Source organism: Somniosus microcephalus, chromosome 4, assembly GCF_052327205.1.
Source record: "Somniosus microcephalus isolate GS21.2 chromosome 4, FLI_Smic_1.0, whole genome shotgun sequence".
Taxonomy (NCBI): domain Eukaryota; kingdom Metazoa; phylum Chordata; class Chondrichthyes; order Squaliformes; family Somniosidae; genus Somniosus; species Somniosus microcephalus.
The window spans coordinates 296507487-296522635 of NC_140990.1; the positions used below are offsets into that span (position 1 = coordinate 296507487).

At 44.8% G+C, this 15149-nt stretch overlaps 1 protein-coding gene across 1 annotated transcript in view; it reads right to left on the minus strand.

The window, feature by feature from the left end:
* The window catches only part of LOC147120556 (low-density lipoprotein receptor-related protein 1-like), a 2135446-nt gene that overhangs the window by 1025982 nt on the left and 1094315 nt on the right, over nucleotides 1-15149 (minus strand). The window contains exon 12 of the mRNA XM_085986655.1: nucleotides 2583-2763. Within this exon, the coding sequence (XP_085842781.1) occupies nucleotides 2583-2763 (181 nt within the window). The remainder of the gene's footprint in view (nucleotides 1-2582; nucleotides 2764-15149) is intronic.

The following is a 15149-nucleotide window of genomic DNA, read 5'->3' on the forward strand; positions in this document are numbered from 1 at the left end:
GCAAGTATAGCGAACAGTGAGGAGGATAGTGATAGACTTCAAGGAGACATAGACAGGCTGGTGAAATGGGCGAACACATGGCAGATGAAATTTAGCACAGAAAAGTGTGAAGTGATACATTCTGGTAGGATGAATGAGGAGAGGCAATATAAACTAAAGGGTACAATCCTAAAGGGGGTGCATGAGCAGAGAGACCTGGGGGTATATGTGCACAAATCATTGAAGGTGGCAGGGCAGGTTGAGAAAATGGTTAAAAAAGCATACGGGATCCTGGGCTTCATAAATTGAGGCATAGAGTACATAGAGTTATGATGACCCTTTATAAAACACTGGTTCGGCCTCAACTGGAGTATTGTGTCCAATTCTGGGCACTGCACTTTAGGAAGGATGTGACGGCCTTAGAGAGGGTGCAGAAAAGATTGACGAGAATGATTCCAGGATGAGGGACTTCAGTTACGTGGATAGACTAGAGAAGCTGGGGTTGTTCTCCTTAGAGCAGAGAAGGTTGAGAGGAGATTTGATAGAGGTGTTCAAAATCATGAGGGGTCTAGACAGAGTAGATACAGAGAAACTATTCCCATTGGCGGAAGGGTCGAGAACCAAAGGATACAGATTCAAGGTGATTGGCAAAAGAAACAATGGCGACATGAGGAAAATCTTTTTTACGCAGCGAGTGGTTAGGATCTGGAATGCACTGCCTGAAAGGGTGGTGGAGGCAGACTCAGTTGTGGCTTTCAAAAGGGAATTGGATAAGTACCTGAAGGAAAAAAAATTGCAGTCTACGGGGCAAGGGCAGTAGAATGGGACTAGCTGAAGTGCTCTTGCAGAGAGCCAGCATGGGCTCGATGGGCTGAATGGCCTCCTTCTGTGATGTAACCATTCTATGTTTCTATGATTTTTGTTTAAATTACCCTACTCTATCAAACAAATGTTCCTTTTCTAACCTCAGATATAAACCTCTACAACAACAACTTGTTAAACACTATATAGCGCCTTTAACATAGTAAAACGCCCCAAGGCGCTTCACAGAAGCATTATCAAGCAAAATTTGACAGTGAGCCACGTAAGGAGATATTAGAGCAGATGATCAAAAGCTTGGTCAAAGAGATAGGTTTTAAGGAGCGTCTTAAAGGAGGAAAGAAAAGTAGAGAGGCGGAGAGGTTTAGGAAGGGAAGAGCTTGGGTCCTTGGCAACTGAAGGCACGGCCGCCAATGGTGGAGCGATTAAAATCAGGGATGCCCAAGAGGCCAGAATTGGAGGAGCGCAGAGATCTGGGACTGTTGTAGGGCTGGTGGAGATTACAGAGATAGGGATGGGCGAGGCCATGAAGGGATTTGAAAACAGGGATGAGGCTTTTAAAATCGAGGCGTTGCTACTGCACCAATACAGCCATGGTGCTATATCCAACCATGAGTGGGCACCCCCAGGAGAGAAAGGAGGAAACTGGAGGGGGAAGAAATTATTTGAATAAGTCAGGAAGCAGCATATTGATAATTTATCATGATTGCTATGGAGCTTACCATATTGATTTACTATACATTCATAGCTTTTTGTGAAAAGAAGTCCCTAAAACCGCAAATGCAGTGAGTTAGCACTGGTGGGTTCAAATCCAGTTGAGATTTATGGGATGAAAGTCTTGTCTCTACTAGCTGACATCCGCCTAAGCCAGGCATTAGGCCCTTTGAATATTAAATAAGGGGCCCAATGTCTGTCTTGGGACCCAAACCGGAAATTGATTGACACTGAATGTAGGAGGTCTACTGCATTCAGGATTACCAGGCCTACATGCAGCCTAACCTGTGGTCTTGAAAGAGTCCGCACCAAAAATCAAAGTTATTTAAAAAAAATACTTACCTGAATGTGAAGTGCTCCTCCCGGCTCCACATAAAAACTGTGGGCTGCTGCCGGCTACAGCTTGCTCTCCTTGCAGTTGCCTCCTCTCCCCTTCCGGCCTCACCTTAGATCCTCAGCCGGTGTACCAGCTGGCCAATCGTGCTGCCCCCCCCCACCCCGCCCGTGACTGGCGAGCTGCCTCCGGGGCTACAACTGGCATCGGCAGCTCACATTCAACAATGTGGCCGACAGACCAGTTTGCCTCTTTTGGCGTGTGGGACGTGCACTGCACTCAAATCGTGCCTCGCTTCACAGATGATCCAATTGCTAGTCCAGTCAGTCAGTCAGACTGATATTTCACTGCCTCTAGTATGTCATTTGCACTTCAACTTGTGCACCTGGGCTGGAATTGCTGTTTAATACTTTCTGCTTCTATTGAGCCTTGTGCAGAAAGGCGGATTGTTTAAGGAAATGACAGATTTTATGCGTAACATTATATTAGGCTTTAAAAATCTAGGAAATAATAGATGTTCATTTGCAGATTTACAATGTATTTCCTGTAGGTTTATGATGCTAACAAAAGCCTTTTACGAAGCAATAACAATGCACAATTCTGTATTAAATGCAAACCCCCCTGGAGTATCATATGTATTTGTCTTTTTATTAGGCACAAAGCTATTTGCGAGTGCAAGTTTACTAATTATACCACCAGATTGAGTTTGCTGCAGTTCCAGAAAGAGAGCACTCACCCGTGTAAAGGATCCAGAACTATGGCTCGTGGATGTGACATTTCACCTTCTACCAAGGTCTTCCTAGTCTGGGAAGCCTTCTCCAGTCTCGCTACACTTATAGTCTTCTTGTAGCTATCATCTGTCCAGTACAAGTTATTTCCAATCCAGTCCACGGCGATACCTTCAACATTATCCACACCTGGAAGTTAAAAATAAAAATGTTGATGATGCTCGGGAGCAGCCCGCCAGCCCTACGATCACCTCTCGACCCAGGTTAAAAATTGGGGCTACAGTTCCTATGCATAGAATGTATCGATTATAGCTTTGGTGATGTTTTCATTAACACTGCTCAAATAGCTTTTTTTACTCATTGGATGTGGGCATCACTGGCAAGGCCAGCATTTATTGCCCATCCCGAATTGCCCTTGAGTGGCTTGCTAGGCCATTTAAGAGTCAACCACATTGCTGTGGGTCTGGAGTCACTTGTCGGCTAGATTTCCTTCCCTAAAGGACATCAGTAAACCAGATGGGTTTTTATGACAATCTGGTAGTTACACGGTCACCATTACAGATTCATTTAACTGAAAATAAATTCACCAGCTGCCATGGTGGGATTATGAACTCATGTCTCTGGATCATTAGTTCAGGCCTTTGGATTACTAGTCCAGTAACATTACCAGTACGCTACTGTTCACTTTGTTATCTCTCATCAGTTTAAAGCTGATAATACACAGCTAGATGGTATGCAACATGGGATTAGCTATCTAATATTTAGCATGACTGGGTTGGGGAAGTGTGATTTAACTTCCTTGGTAACACTATGAGGATGGCCTCAGGCATTGGCAGTATTGGTTCCTTTTTTACACTGCTGCATATTGGAGAAAAAAATAAGAGGCAGTATAAAAAAGGACTGTTATTTACATAGAAATAAAAACAGAAAATGCTGAAAACATTCAGATTGTTAGGAACATCTGATATTTTATGAATTGGAAAAGATCACTTGTCCCAACATGTATGCCCCTTTCTGGTGATCCCACCCCTCTGCTTTCCTTTCTTGCAGAAACATACCTAGTTGTCTCTTGAAACCATTTTTAAAAATTCATTCGTGGGATATGGGTGTCGGTAGCCAGGCAAACATTTATTGCCCATCCCAAGTTGCCCTTGAGAAGGTGGCGGTGAGCTGCCTTCTTGAACTGCTGTAGTCTGTAAGGTGAAGGTAGTCCTACAGTGCTGTTAAGTAGGGATTTCCAGGATTTTGACTCAACAACAATGAAGGAACAATGATAAAGAGAGAGTCTAGCCATCTCTTCTTGAGATTCAACGGGATTACCATCGCCGAATCCCCCACCATCAACATTGACCAGAAACTTAACTGGACCAGTCACATAAATGCTGTGGCTGCAAGAGCAGGTCAGAGGCTAGGTATTCTGCGGTTAGTGACTCACCTCCTGACTCCTTTCCACCATCTACAAGGCACAAGTCATGAGTGTGATGGAATACTCTCCACTTGCCTGGATGAGTGCAGCTCCAACAACGCTCAAGGAGTTCGACACCATCTAGAACAAAGCAGTCCACTTGATCGGCACCCCATCCAACATCTTAAATATCCACTTGCTCCAACCCCGGCACACCATGACTGCAGTGTGTACCATCTGCAGGAACTCGCTAAGGCTTCTTCGACAGCACCTTCCCAAACTCTCAACCTCTATTGCTTAGAAGGACAAGGGCAGCAAGTGCATGGGAACACCATCTCCTCCAATTTCCCCTCCAAGTTGCTCACCATCCTGACTTGGAGCTACACTAATTTCTCTTGTTGGAGATGATCATTTCCTGGCACTTGTGTGAGGTGGATGTTATTTGCCACTCATCAGTTCAAACCTGGATGTTGTCCAGGTCTTGCTGCATGCAGGCATGGACTGCTTCATTATCTGAGGAATTGCAAATGGAACTGAACACTGTGCAACCATCAGTGAACAGCCTTACTTCTGGTCTTATGATACAGCTGATGATCATTGGGTCTAGGATGCTGCCTTGAGTAAATCCTGCAGCGATGTCCTGGGACTGAAACCACAACCATCTTCTTTTGTGCTAGGTATGGCTCCTTGGTGCCACACTCGGTCAAATGCTGCCTTGATGTCAAGGGCAGTCTCTGTCACCTCACCTCTGGAATTCAGCTCTTTTGTCCATATTTAGATCAAGGCTGTAATGAGGTCTGGAGCCGAGTGGGCCTGGTGGAAGCCAAACTGAGTATTGGTGAGCAGATTATTAGTAAGCAGATTATTAGTAAGCAATTACTGCTTGACAGCACTGTTGATGACCCCTTCCATCACTTTGCTGACGATTGAGAGTAAGTAGACTGATAGGATGGTAATTGGCCGGGTTGAATCTGTCTTGCTTTTTGTGGACAGGACGTACCCGGGCAATTCTCCACATTGTCGCATAGATGCCAGTGTTGTAGCTTTACTGGAACAGCTTGATGTTTGTGTTCCATGATTCAATGTGATTTCCTACTTAATTTATTACCCTTTAATTGAAACACTTCTGCTTGAGCACATTACTTGCTCCTAAATTTTAAGCTGTGCTTCCCAGTTACTGGATCTCTCATCAATGTGTACCGCGTATCTAGGCCAACTTCATCAATTCCCTTCATAATGCAAAACATATTACAGAGGTGATCGCAAAGTCTCTTCTTTTCCCATAAGAACAAGTTCTACTTCCTACCCTTTCCTCAGAATGCAGATCCCCGAGAGCTGATATGATTTTTGTTACCCTACATTATACCCTGTTAAAGGCAGTAATATCCTTCATGTGGTATAATGACCAATACTGCAGAATTCCAGAGAAAATTTAACCAGCACATTATTGCAGAAGTATAACATTTAGAGCACAGAAGGACGGCTTTCAGCCCATTGGGGAGAATTTTAACTTCCCCCACCGGGCGGTGAGCAGTTAAAGTGGAAAGGGAGATTTACTGCTGACCTTCCTCTGATTACAATTTTAAATTGTAGACGCCAAGGTTACCTGCCTGAAGACAGTGGGGTCCTGCTTTAAATATGCAGATTGGATCCCGATGGTGACATCACACAATTTTAATATTAGTCAATAGCGGAGAAGCGGCTGTGGATTTCCTGACAGGCTGAAGCAAGCGGGAGGAGGATCAGCAGGAGAAGTGGCCCTGCAGGTAAGTTTATTTCTTTGCTTTGTGGGGTCAGGAGGAGCAGGGGTTCTCCTCCAGGCCCCACAAGCGAAGTGTACGGCTCCCCTGCTCGGACTCACCAACCCCTCCGCCCCACCCCCTCCTTCCCAAACCAGTGAGAGACCGGAATCCCTACCCCTCCATCTCTGCCCTTGCCTTGGGCGTAGCCACCACATCTGAGTTGGCCGATTTTAATATTTGTTCTCTTAGGCAATCCCTCGGAACCGAGGATGACTAGCTTCCACACTAAAAATGAGTTCTCAGGTGACTGATGAGTCCAATGCGGGACCTACGGTCTCTGTCACAGGTGGGGCAGGTGGTGGTTGAAGGGGCGGGTGGGTGGGATGCTTGGGTTGATGTGCGCTCCTTCCGCTTGGCTTCCGCTTGCTCCCGGCGAAGATACTCGAGGTGTTCAGCACCTTCCCGGATGCTTCTCCTCCACTTTGTTCGGTCTTGTGCCAGGGATTCCCAGGTGTCGGTGGGAATGTTGCACTTTTTCAAGGAGGCTTTGAGGGTGTCCTTTAAGAGTCTGTCTTTGACGCGAGTGTCCTCAACTCCATCCCGCAGCATGCTATCTGCCACCACCTCAGCACAACCCCAGCCCAGCATGAGGTTGAGAAGGCCATCCGACAACTGAAGAACAACAAGGCCTCAGGAGCAGATGGAATCCCCGCCGAGGCGCTAAAATATGGCAGAGAAGCACTAGTAGCATGAATACATGAACTCATTTCTCTTATTTGGAAGGAGGAGAGCATGCCAGGGGATCTCAGAGACGCCATAATCGTGGTCATCTTCAGGAAAGGTGACAAGTCCGATTTCGGTAATTACAGAGGAGTTTGCCTGCTGTCTGCCACAGGAAAAGTCATCACAAGAATCTTCCTCAATCGCCTTCACCCAGTGGCTGAAGAGCTCCTTCCAGAGTCACAATGTGGATTCCGCCCACTAAGGGTCACAATGGGCATGATCTGCACTGTGTGTCAACTACAAGAAAAATGCAGGGAACGGCACCAACCGCTGTACATGGCCTTCTTTGACCTCACAAAGATCTTCAACGTTGTCAACCATGAAGGATTATGGAGTGTCCTCCTCAAATTCGGTTGCTCTCAAAAGTTTGTCACCACCCTCTGCCTGCTTCATGACTACATGCAAGCCATGATCCTGACCAACGGATCCACCACAGACCCAATTCACGTACGGACCGGGGTCAAGCAAGGTTGTGTCATTGCACCAACACTCTTCTCGATCTTCTTTGCTGCAATGCTCCATCTTATCCTCAGTAAGCTCCCCGCTGGAGTGGAGCTAATCTACAGAACAAACGGGAAACTGTTGAACCTCTGTCGCCTCCAGTCCTGATCCATCCTCTGTCATCGAATTACAGTATGCAGACAATGCTTGCGTCTGCGCACACTCTGAGGTCGAACTCCAACCATCGTCAACACCTTCACTGAAGCATACGAGAGCATGGGCCTTACACTAAACATCCGTAAGACAAAGGTCCTCTACCAACCTGCCCCCGCCACACAGAACTGCTCCCCGATTACCAAAATCCCCGACGAGGCCTTGGAGAACGTGGACCACTGTCCATACCTCGGGAGCCTACTGTCAACAAGGGCAGACATCGATGACGAAGTCCAACACTGCCTTCAGTGTGCCAGTGATGCCTTCGGTCGCATGAGGAAGAGTGTGTTTGAAGGCCAGGACCTCAAACCCAGCACCAAGCTCATGGTCTACAGAGCAGTAGTGATACCCGCCCTCCTGTATGCCTCAGAGACATGGACCATGTACAGCAGGCACTTCAAAGCATTGGGGAGGTACCACCAACACTGCCTCTGCAATATCCTGCAAATCCATTGGCAGGATAGGCGCACCAACATCAGTGTTCTCGCTCAGGCCAACATCCCCAGCATTGAAGCTTTGACCACGCTCGATCAACTCTGATGGATGGACCACATCGTCTGCATGCCTGATACGAGACTCCCAAAGCAAGCGCTGTACTCGGAGCTCCAACACGGCACGAGAGCCCCAGGTGGGCAGAGGAAACGATTTTAATAGCCGGGCAGCTGACTTATTTACCTGCCCTTCTCCAAAATCTTTTTAGATTCTCTTTTCCTTTGCCTCCAAAACAACATTGACTACACTTCAAAAGTAATTCAGTGACAGTCTATGCCCTTGTTACCCTCTCAAAATCTTAATTTTGAAAATATCTATTAGCTCTTCCTTTACCTCTCCCTGTGAACAAATTAAAAACTGAACGAGAGGGTTTCTGGTACAATCTGTAGGTAATGCCAATTGTTGTCATAGTCAATAGTGACCCTTCTAATGTCTAGCCTACCATTACCCAGTTTATAACATCGCTTTTTAATCATTACCTTTCAGTTTAGCTATAACTCTCTTGTTATAGACTTAGCACATGTTATTTGAAAGTCAAGATATATATTAAAAGGTGGTCCAAAGAGACTTGGGGTCCAGGTGCATAGATCATTAAAATGTCATGAACAGCTACAGAAAATAATCAAAAAGGCTAAGGGAATGCTGGCCTTTATATCTAGAGGCCTAGAATACAAGGGGGTAGAATTTATGCTGCAGCTATACAAAGCCCTGGTTAGACCACACCTGGGGGGAAAAATTGGATTGCTTTGTGCCTCCAGTTAACGGGCGTTAAGCACCTAGCCCCCAGGCGCAACACCGCTAACGCATCCCGCAAAATTCAGCAGGAGGTTAGCAGCGATGATGTCATTGCCGTACGCAGCACCCCAGCCGTAAACTTGGCTCGCGCCCCCTGACCTACCATTGGGCGCTATGTCCGACAGGGTCAGGGTGTTGCGTTTGTGTTTGCGGCGGCGTAAATTAAAGGGGCGGTGCCGGGCCATTATTTTTTTGGGCCGCCTGCTAGCAGCCGGCACCCCTTTTGCCTCCTCCTGCGGGGTGCCGGCCACGGTCGGTCAGCCCGGCACTCCTCTTGAGTGCCAGGCTCCTTTGCCGGCACGCCGCTCCCCGGAGGTCCAGCAGGGCCCCAGTGCGTGTTGCGCTAGTCATCTCCCCTTTAATCAGGGGAGGGAGGCCTGCAATACCGTGGCGCTACGTGCCGATGCGCGTGGCGCTGTTGCATGTAGTGCTGCAATATTAAATGGTAGCACCCCAAGAGGGAGGGGGGGCGCTTCCAGTAGCACCCTGCCTCCTGCTTCGGGTGCTACCATTCAATTTCCGGTGTGGGGGTGCTACTTTTTTCGGGGCACTAGAAGTAGTGCCCTGGCAAATTTAGCATTCCAAAGGGGGTGCGACCCAATTTTTCCCCCTGGAGTACTGTGAGCAGTTCTGCGCACCACACCTTAGGAAGGATATATTGGCCTTGGAGGGAGTGCCGTGTAAGTTTACCAGAATGATACCCGGACTCCAGGGTTTTTTAAATTCGTTCACGGGATGTGGGCGTCGCTGGCAAGGTCAGCATTTATTGCCCATCACTAATTGCCCGAGTGGCTTGCTAGGCCATTTCAGAGGGCAGTTAAAAGTTAACCACATTGCTGTGGGTCTGGAGTCACATATTGGCTAGACCAGGTAAGGACGGCAGATTTCCTTCCCTAAAGGACATTAGTGAACCAGATGGGTTTTTACAATAATCCGGTAGTTTCATGGTCACCTAGCTTTTTATTCCAGATTTATTTAATTAACTGAATTGAAATTCACCAGCTGCCGTGGTGGGATTTAAACTAATTTCTCCAGATCATTAGTCCAGGACTCTGGATTACTAGTCCAGTAATATAAACCACTATGCAACCATTCCTTCCTAAATTATGAGGAGAGATTACACAAACTAGGGTTGTAATCCCTAGAATTTAGAAGGTTAAGGGATGATTTGATCAAAGTTTTCAAGATATTAAGGGGAACAGATAGGGTCGATAGAGAGAAACTATTTCCGCTGGTTGGGGAGTCTAGGACTGGAGGCAAAGCCTACAAATTAGAGTCAGGCCTTTCAGGCGTGAAGTTAGGAAACACTTTCACACACGCAGGGTAGTAAATGTTTGGAACTTATTTCCACAAACAACAATTGATGCTAGATCAATTGTTAATTTTAAATCTGAGATTGATAGATTTTTGTTAACCAAACATATTAAGGGATCTGGGGCAAAGGCGGGGTATATGGAGTTAGGTCGCAGATCAGACATGACCTCACTGAATGGCAGAACAGGCTCGAGGGGCTCAATGGCCTACTCCTGTTCCTATATCAAGGCATATGGTACTAAACTTATTGTCAAATCGGTTGCATACTCAAAAAGTGTTAATATGTTTGCTAGGCATTACTTAGCTTTCATAAATCTCGTTAAATGCATTTAAATTCTTACCTTAACAATTTCACTCCACTATATTTTCCACTATTAGTGTCAAACTAGAAAGTCTATTGGCTTGAAATTACGCACTGCAATTGTAACAGATGGAACCTTACCACGTTTCACTAAAATTCCCCTCCCTGCTATTTAGAATGTTTTAACAGTGCCACTAAAATAAGAGAGAAGAATTTCAGATGAACGTGTAAAGCATTGTATACTAATGTAATGTCAGGAGCAAGCTTGCAATCTTTTTTCACTTTTTTAATGTTCAAATTTGTTTTCCAATCTCCTGGTACAATCCCAGTACTCAATGAGCTATAAAACATTTTTGTTGCAGCATCCACTATTTCCGCTTAATTTCCTTAAGTGTGCCTGGATGCATTAAATGTGGTCCTCAATAATTATTTAAGTACTCCATTTTTATTGCCTTTATTTACTCCAGGAGCTTGAATGTACATCCTACCTTTGCAGTTACTAGAATATGAATACAAATATTTTCCAGTGTGGAAAAAAACTAACGTTTCCATCATGCTATTTACCGCATGTACTGTTTCATTCCCATTTTTAAGGGGCCACATTTATTCTTTAGTACTTTCACTATTACAAGAAGCATACCGAAAATTTCCCCTAAATAACAATTTTGTTCCTCCAGTTCTCTCTTTCCATGCCTTATTATTTTTTATTACATTTTATGCATTTTCCAACCTAGACTTCAAGGCAGCATTTGATTGATTATGACAATGGAGCACCAGTAATACTGAGATCAATGGTGGGCAAAGAGAAAATCCTTCAGTGGCTGGTCTGCAATTTTAACTCAGCCCTGAGCGGGGGTGTTGTTGCAGATTTTCTGCCAGACCAAGAGGATCAGCCCGAGAAGAGGCCAGTAAAGGTAATTTACTTTTCTTTCCTTTATGGAGCTCGGGAGAGCAGGAGTGGATTGGCAGCATGTTAATCAAGTGATTTCTGGAGCAGCGGGTTAGCTTCCAACTCACCTTGCTACCCATCCATCTGGAGTTAAAATCGAGCCCAAAACCTCTAGATCCATTTCAAATCCATTCTTAGCTATTTTGACATGATTCGTGTTGCCTATTTTTTCTTTATCCATATTAAAGTTCATCTGCCAATGTTCCACCCGGTTGCATAACTTTCCGAATTTATTTGGTAGTTTCTGAGATGCCTCCTTAGATTCAACAGCCTTTCTAGTTTGGTATTATCTACAAATTTGACCATTTTACATGGAGCTTCTGAATCCATGAGTAAGTTAACAGTAGCGGTTCTATCACTGATCCCTCGGTCAATCCACTTAGCACATCCACCCTCCCAACATAATTCCTCTAACAAGCACCCACTGCTTCCAACACTTCCACCAATTTCTTAGATAGACATTAAAGTTATCAAATGCTTTTTTGGAAGTCAAGTTATTCCATGCCATAGGACTTTCCACAGTCCAATTAGGCTGCCACTTTTTCAGAGAAATCATGGAAGTTGGTCAGACAAGATCACCCCTTTTGAATCCAGGTTAGCTGTTGCTTACAAGGTTATTTTAACACAAATAATTGTCAGGTTTCCTCCTAATAATTAATTCCATTATTTTACCAAATATCAATGTAAGACTGATGGATCTGTCTTTTTTGTCACTATTTTTGTTAATGGCACATGTTAATGGCCTATTTCTAATCTAGCAAGACCTCCCAAGTATTTTATTCCTTCATAATGACCACCAGTGCCTCAAAATCTCATAGTTCTCAGAAAAATACTATCCATTCGTCGGGATGAATTTGTTTTGAGCCCTTCTAGCTAGCCTGTCCAGGAATTCCATTTAATTTACGGCAAAGTGGTTCATTCTACTGGATTATTCCATATTGTTCACAATTTGCCAAGTGAATACTTGGAGGAAATGATCATTGAGTATATTAATTGTATTATGTTCATCCTCAGTTTCACTTGTTAGCATATTTTAGGATTCCCGCCTCTTCTCTGACTGACTGTTAAACTTTTGAAAGATTTACTTACTCTCATGCTTTGCATTTGCAGATAAGCTTTTCTCCAGGTCCCTATTTGCTACTGTGACTCTCCTTTAAGCATTTATCTGCTTGTTCCTATATTCAAATTGCTGCTTTCAACTTCTTCCCTGCAGGATTTGTAGAGGTTGCTGTTCCTCCTTATTTTACTTTTTACTTCTGATTAATTGTAAATCCATTTAGGGTCATGCTTACTGACTAAGTAAATATATCCTACGTATTCTGTATTATATGTTGAAAGGTGTTTCACTTAAAATCTATTGAAGTGTTGTACACTCCCCACACCCACGACCCCCCCGCACCCCTCCCCACACCCCCTGGCCCCAAAAAAACAAATTGCTTAAACTGGTCACTCATTTCTTTGAAATTAGCCTTTTTAAGATAATTTATCTGGTCCTGGTTCATGTTAATTTTAGATCTTGGGTAATGACAAACTTATTTACTATACCCCAAGGGAGCCATAATTTCCATTTCCAATGTATTATCTGGATTAGATACCTTCACCAAGTCAAGACGTGAACTGTATCTCTGGCTTCCCTGAAACACTGGGTCACAAAGTAGTCATTCATTACTAATTAGGACTCTGAATCACGTGGTTATTTGAAATTTATATTTGGTTGATTGCGCTCTCATTGTTTTTAATAGTTTCTTGTGCAGAGCCTTATGAAATAACTTCTAGAAGTCCATATAGACATCATTCATAGACACGCCCATGTCTACCAGGCTAGTGACCTCCTCAAAAAATTCAATAGATTAGTCAGACATGACCGACCCATTACAAATCTACACCGACTCTCTTTGTTCAGTTGATACTTGTCTCAGTGCTGAGTCACTCTGTCTCTGATGATAGATTCCAGTGACTTCCCCACAATTAATGTTAAACTGACTGGCCTGTAGTTAACCTGTAGTAGCACAGCCGGGACTGACAGATGAGTGTCGGCTGCTGAGCTCCCACAGGAAGAGCCAGCAGCATTATGTGTCCATGTCACTACCTTCCAGCAGACCAGGTGTTTCTGTTGGACTACAATTTGGAGCATTTATTTTTGTTTGTCGCTACAAAAAAATCAATCCCCATTAGAAACAGCCCCTGTAAATTTATTTCAAAATAAAATCGCCTTGAATATTAGTTGTATATTAGGTAGGTTGTAGCTTCGGCTTGGGACAGCACACTTGTCTCTGAATCAGGTGATGGGTTCAAGCCACAAGTCAGAGACCTGGCTTACACTCAGGTGCTGTACCCCTAACCTTCAAATCTGCCTTCATCACCTCCTTCCTAAAAAAACCCACCCTGGACCAATGTTTCCGCTAATGTTTTTGTGGCGCGTGGCTCCTTTAACAGGCTGCGTGGCTCATTCAAATTATCGGGCATGTGCGATTTTCTTTTTCCATTTAATAGCCGGCGAGCGGCCTGCACAAGTGTTCCAGACCGCTGCGCAGCTTAAAGGGAACATTGCCCTTGACCCCTCTGTTCTTGCAAACTACCACACCATTCCCAACTTCCCATTCCTCTCCAACATCCTTGAACTTGTTATCACCCCTCCCAAATCTGTGCCCATCTTTTCTGCAACTCCATGTTTGAACCCCTCCTATCAGGTTCCCACCCCACCACAGCACTGAAATTGCCCTTATCAAAGTCATAAATGACATCCTATGTGACCGTGACCATGGTAAACTATTCCTCCTCATCCTTCTCGACCTGTCTGCAGCCTTTGACACAGCTGACCACACCATCTTCCTCCAATGTCTCTCCGTCATCCAGCTGGGTGGGACTGCCATCGCCTGGTTCCTTTACTATTTATCCAGTCATAGCCAGAGAATCACCTGCAATGGTTTCTATTCCAGCTTCAATACCCCTGGAGTCTCCCAAGGATCTGTCAATGGCCCCTCTTTTTCTCATCTACATGCTTCCCCTCGGCAACATCATCCGAAAACACAACATGTTACACATGTATGCTGGCGATACCCAGCTCTACCTCACCATCACCTCTCTTAGCTCCTCCACTGCCTCTGATTTGTCACATTGCTTGTCCAACATCCAATTCTGGATGAACAGAAATTTCCTCCAACTAAGTATTGGGAAGATAGAAGCCATTGTCTTTGGACCCGCCACAAACTCCGTTCCCTAGCTATTGACTCCCACCCTCTCCCTGGCCACTGCCTTAGGATGAGCCAGATCATTAGCACTCTTGCTGAGCTCGACCTTGAGCCGAGCTTCCTAACCAAAACCGCTACTTCCACCTCTGCATCAACACACATCTCTGCCCTTGTCTCACCTCATCTGCTGTTGAAACCCTCATCCATGCCTTTGTTACCTCTAGAATTGACTATTCCAAAGGTCTCCTGACAGGCCTCCCATCCTCCACACTCAATAAACTTGAGCTCATTCAAAATTCTGCTGCCCGTATCCTAACTTGCACTATGTTCCATTCACACATCACCTTTATGCTTGCTGAGCTAGATTGGCTCCCACTCTGACAATGCCTTGATTTTAAAATTCTCAGCCTTGTTTTCAATTCCCTCCATGCCCTCGCCCTTCCTTATCTTTGTATTCTTCTCCAGCCCCAGAACCCTTCGAGATCTCTGCGCTCCTCCCAATTCTTGCATCTTGTTCATCCCCAATTTTCATCACTCTACCATTGGCAGCCATGCTTTCAGCTGCCTCGACCCTAAGCTCTGGAATTCCCTCCATAACTCTCTCTCTCTCTTCCTTTAAGATGCTCCTTAGAAGCTACCTCTTTGACTAAGTTTTTGGTCAGATGTCCTAGTATATCCTTACCTGATCCTGTGTCAAATTTCTTTTGCTAATTCTCCTGTAAAGCGGCGTGGGATTTTTTATGATCTTAAAGGTGCTATATAAATGCAAGTTGTTATTGCTGTAAAACAGTTTATCTGGTCATTTATGTGATTTCTATTTAAGGGATCTTGCTATGCACAAAATTGGCTGCTGCATTTCCCTCTGTTACAACAGTGATAACACTTCAAAAGTCCTGAGACCATATAAATGCAAGTTCTTTATTTCTTTGGGTGGTGTAAGAGCTATTCC